This window comes from Penaeus monodon, chromosome 19, assembly GCF_015228065.2.
Source record: "Penaeus monodon isolate SGIC_2016 chromosome 19, NSTDA_Pmon_1, whole genome shotgun sequence".
Lineage (NCBI taxonomy): Eukaryota > Metazoa > Arthropoda > Malacostraca > Decapoda > Penaeidae > Penaeus > Penaeus monodon.
In genome coordinates, this window is record NC_051404.1 from 26,712,202 (window position 1) to 26,714,142 (window position 1,941).

Sequence of the window (1,941 nt, forward strand, 5' to 3'; positions counted from 1 at the left end):
TATCCATTCCTGTACGTCTATAATAAAAATACCCTTCCTATACACCCTAACTCCGGATTTTCCATTCAGAGCCCGGAGATCCTCAGAACTTAAGGGTTACAAGCGAAACGGCACACACCATCGAGATCAAGTACGACCCCCCGACGACCAACCCCCAGTGTGCCAACGAGTACGACATCCAGCAGATAAAACTCGACAGCTATCGACGCGCATCACAGCCCGAGTTCATGCAAGAGATCATCTTCTCCGACATGGAGGCGTGCACGAACTACGAAGTGCGTGTGAGAGCCGTGTCGACCGATAAACAGGCCAGTTCGTGGGTGTCGACCAACGCCTCAACCTCGGAAGACTTCCCTAACAAACCACAGAGCTTCGAAGTGCTTAAAAACGCCCGCCTCGCCGTGTTTTTGTGTGGTATCGACCCGAGGAAAACGGTCAGTGCGTGATCAGTATCCCCCTTGAGTGGTCTGTCCTGACGGACCCTCATACCAAAAACGGGAGTCCTTTGGGATTCCAGGGGAGGGGGGACGTGATGCCAAACCGGTGCTCGGATCCCCCATTAAAACGTCCCCGGAATCACCTGTCGGTGCTCGGGAGTCGGCTGTACTAAACGCGTCCCCAGGGTTTGCCTTAGTCTGACGGGGAGGCGGTCAAGGAGTGAATAAGTTTTTTGTTTTTTTTTTATTACTGAAAAATAGTACGCGATTTAAACGCGCTAAGATGTTTTTGCGCTTTAAGGTGGAGGGGAGTTTTTTTTCTTTTAAATTTCCCCATGCTCGTGAAAGCTTTGAAGCGAATCTTTAAAATTTTTCTTTTTTGTCCCTTTCACCATTGAATGCAATATGAAATTTTTTTTGGGTAAAGCCTTTTGAATATGTATTTTGGGTATTATTTCCCCTTTTAAAAATATTGATGAAATATACTTTAGCTGTTGATAAAGATTAGAAATAAAACAACCCTGATCAGATAGTATTTTGTAACCGTACAGGATATCACCCTTTTCGGCAATTTGTCTAATTCATAAATAATTTCGAAAAAAATTAGTTTTTTTCCTTTATTTCTTAAAATAAGACAGAATGAAATTCCTTAAAATTACACTTTTTTTTTGATATAATTTAATAAAATTTGATACTTACCCTTTAAAATTTTAACAAATATTTTTTTGAAACGACACCCTTAATATTGGGAAGACATTTTTCTTAATCTAAAAAGGAACCCTGTAAACAAAGTAAGAGAGAGAAAGGAAAAAAGGATATATAATCAAAAATTTCAAAGCAGGATAGAGTTCGGGGACCCAAAAAAAATAATGGTACTGATAAAGGGACATTTTTGCTTCTCTTGAGACACGCCACAGATGGAAAAGTATTGGCAGGGTGATGCGGCGCAGGTCATGGGCATCGGGCAGAGGGCACACACTCGGTGTTCGCCCGTTCAAAGCACGGGGCGACGGGGGTAGGCCGAGCCCCCTCCAGTTCGTGTCGCAGGGCCTGAGAAACCTTCTGAAGTTCTCGATACTTGATTTAATTCTAAAGGTTTGACAGGGGAAGACGAGTTGAGGTTCCCGGGAACACGCAGAGCCCCGTCAGAACGCCAACGAGGAAGCTGCAGAAGGAGGATGAGCGCCCCCACGTCCCCCAGGCTCTCGAAGTGCACCTCCCGTTCTCCTGCCCCAAGGTGACCATGCCCAGAACACCTCGTGACAAGGAAGTACAACCCGGTAACAGGGGTAAGCGGGCGTCGGGGGGGGTTTATAGCCCCCCTTTTCCCCGGGTGAAGCGAGGGGCATGAACACCACGGGGAGGACAAAGAGATTCGATCGCTAGGACTCCTTCTCGAGCGGAAGGGAAACGGAGGTGAAGCTACGAGGATGAGGGAGAGCGGGAAAGAAGACATGGCGGGGGGGAAGTGGGTGATTTAGTGAGAAAGAGAGAGAAAAGGTGG

General features: G+C 46.5%; 1 protein-coding gene across 1 annotated transcript in view; it reads left to right on the plus strand.

Moving 5' to 3' along the window:
- LOC119585370 (fibronectin type III domain-containing protein 1-like) overlaps positions 1-1,941 on the plus strand; it is a 3,946-nt gene that overhangs the window by 1,514 nt on the left and 491 nt on the right. Inside the window, exons 3-5 of the mRNA XM_037934039.1 lie at positions 70-414; positions 518-623; positions 1,542-1,726. Coding sequence (XP_037789967.1) covers positions 70-414; positions 518-623; positions 1,542-1,726 — 636 coding nt within the window. The remainder of the gene's footprint in view (positions 1-69; positions 415-517; positions 624-1,541; positions 1,727-1,941) is intronic.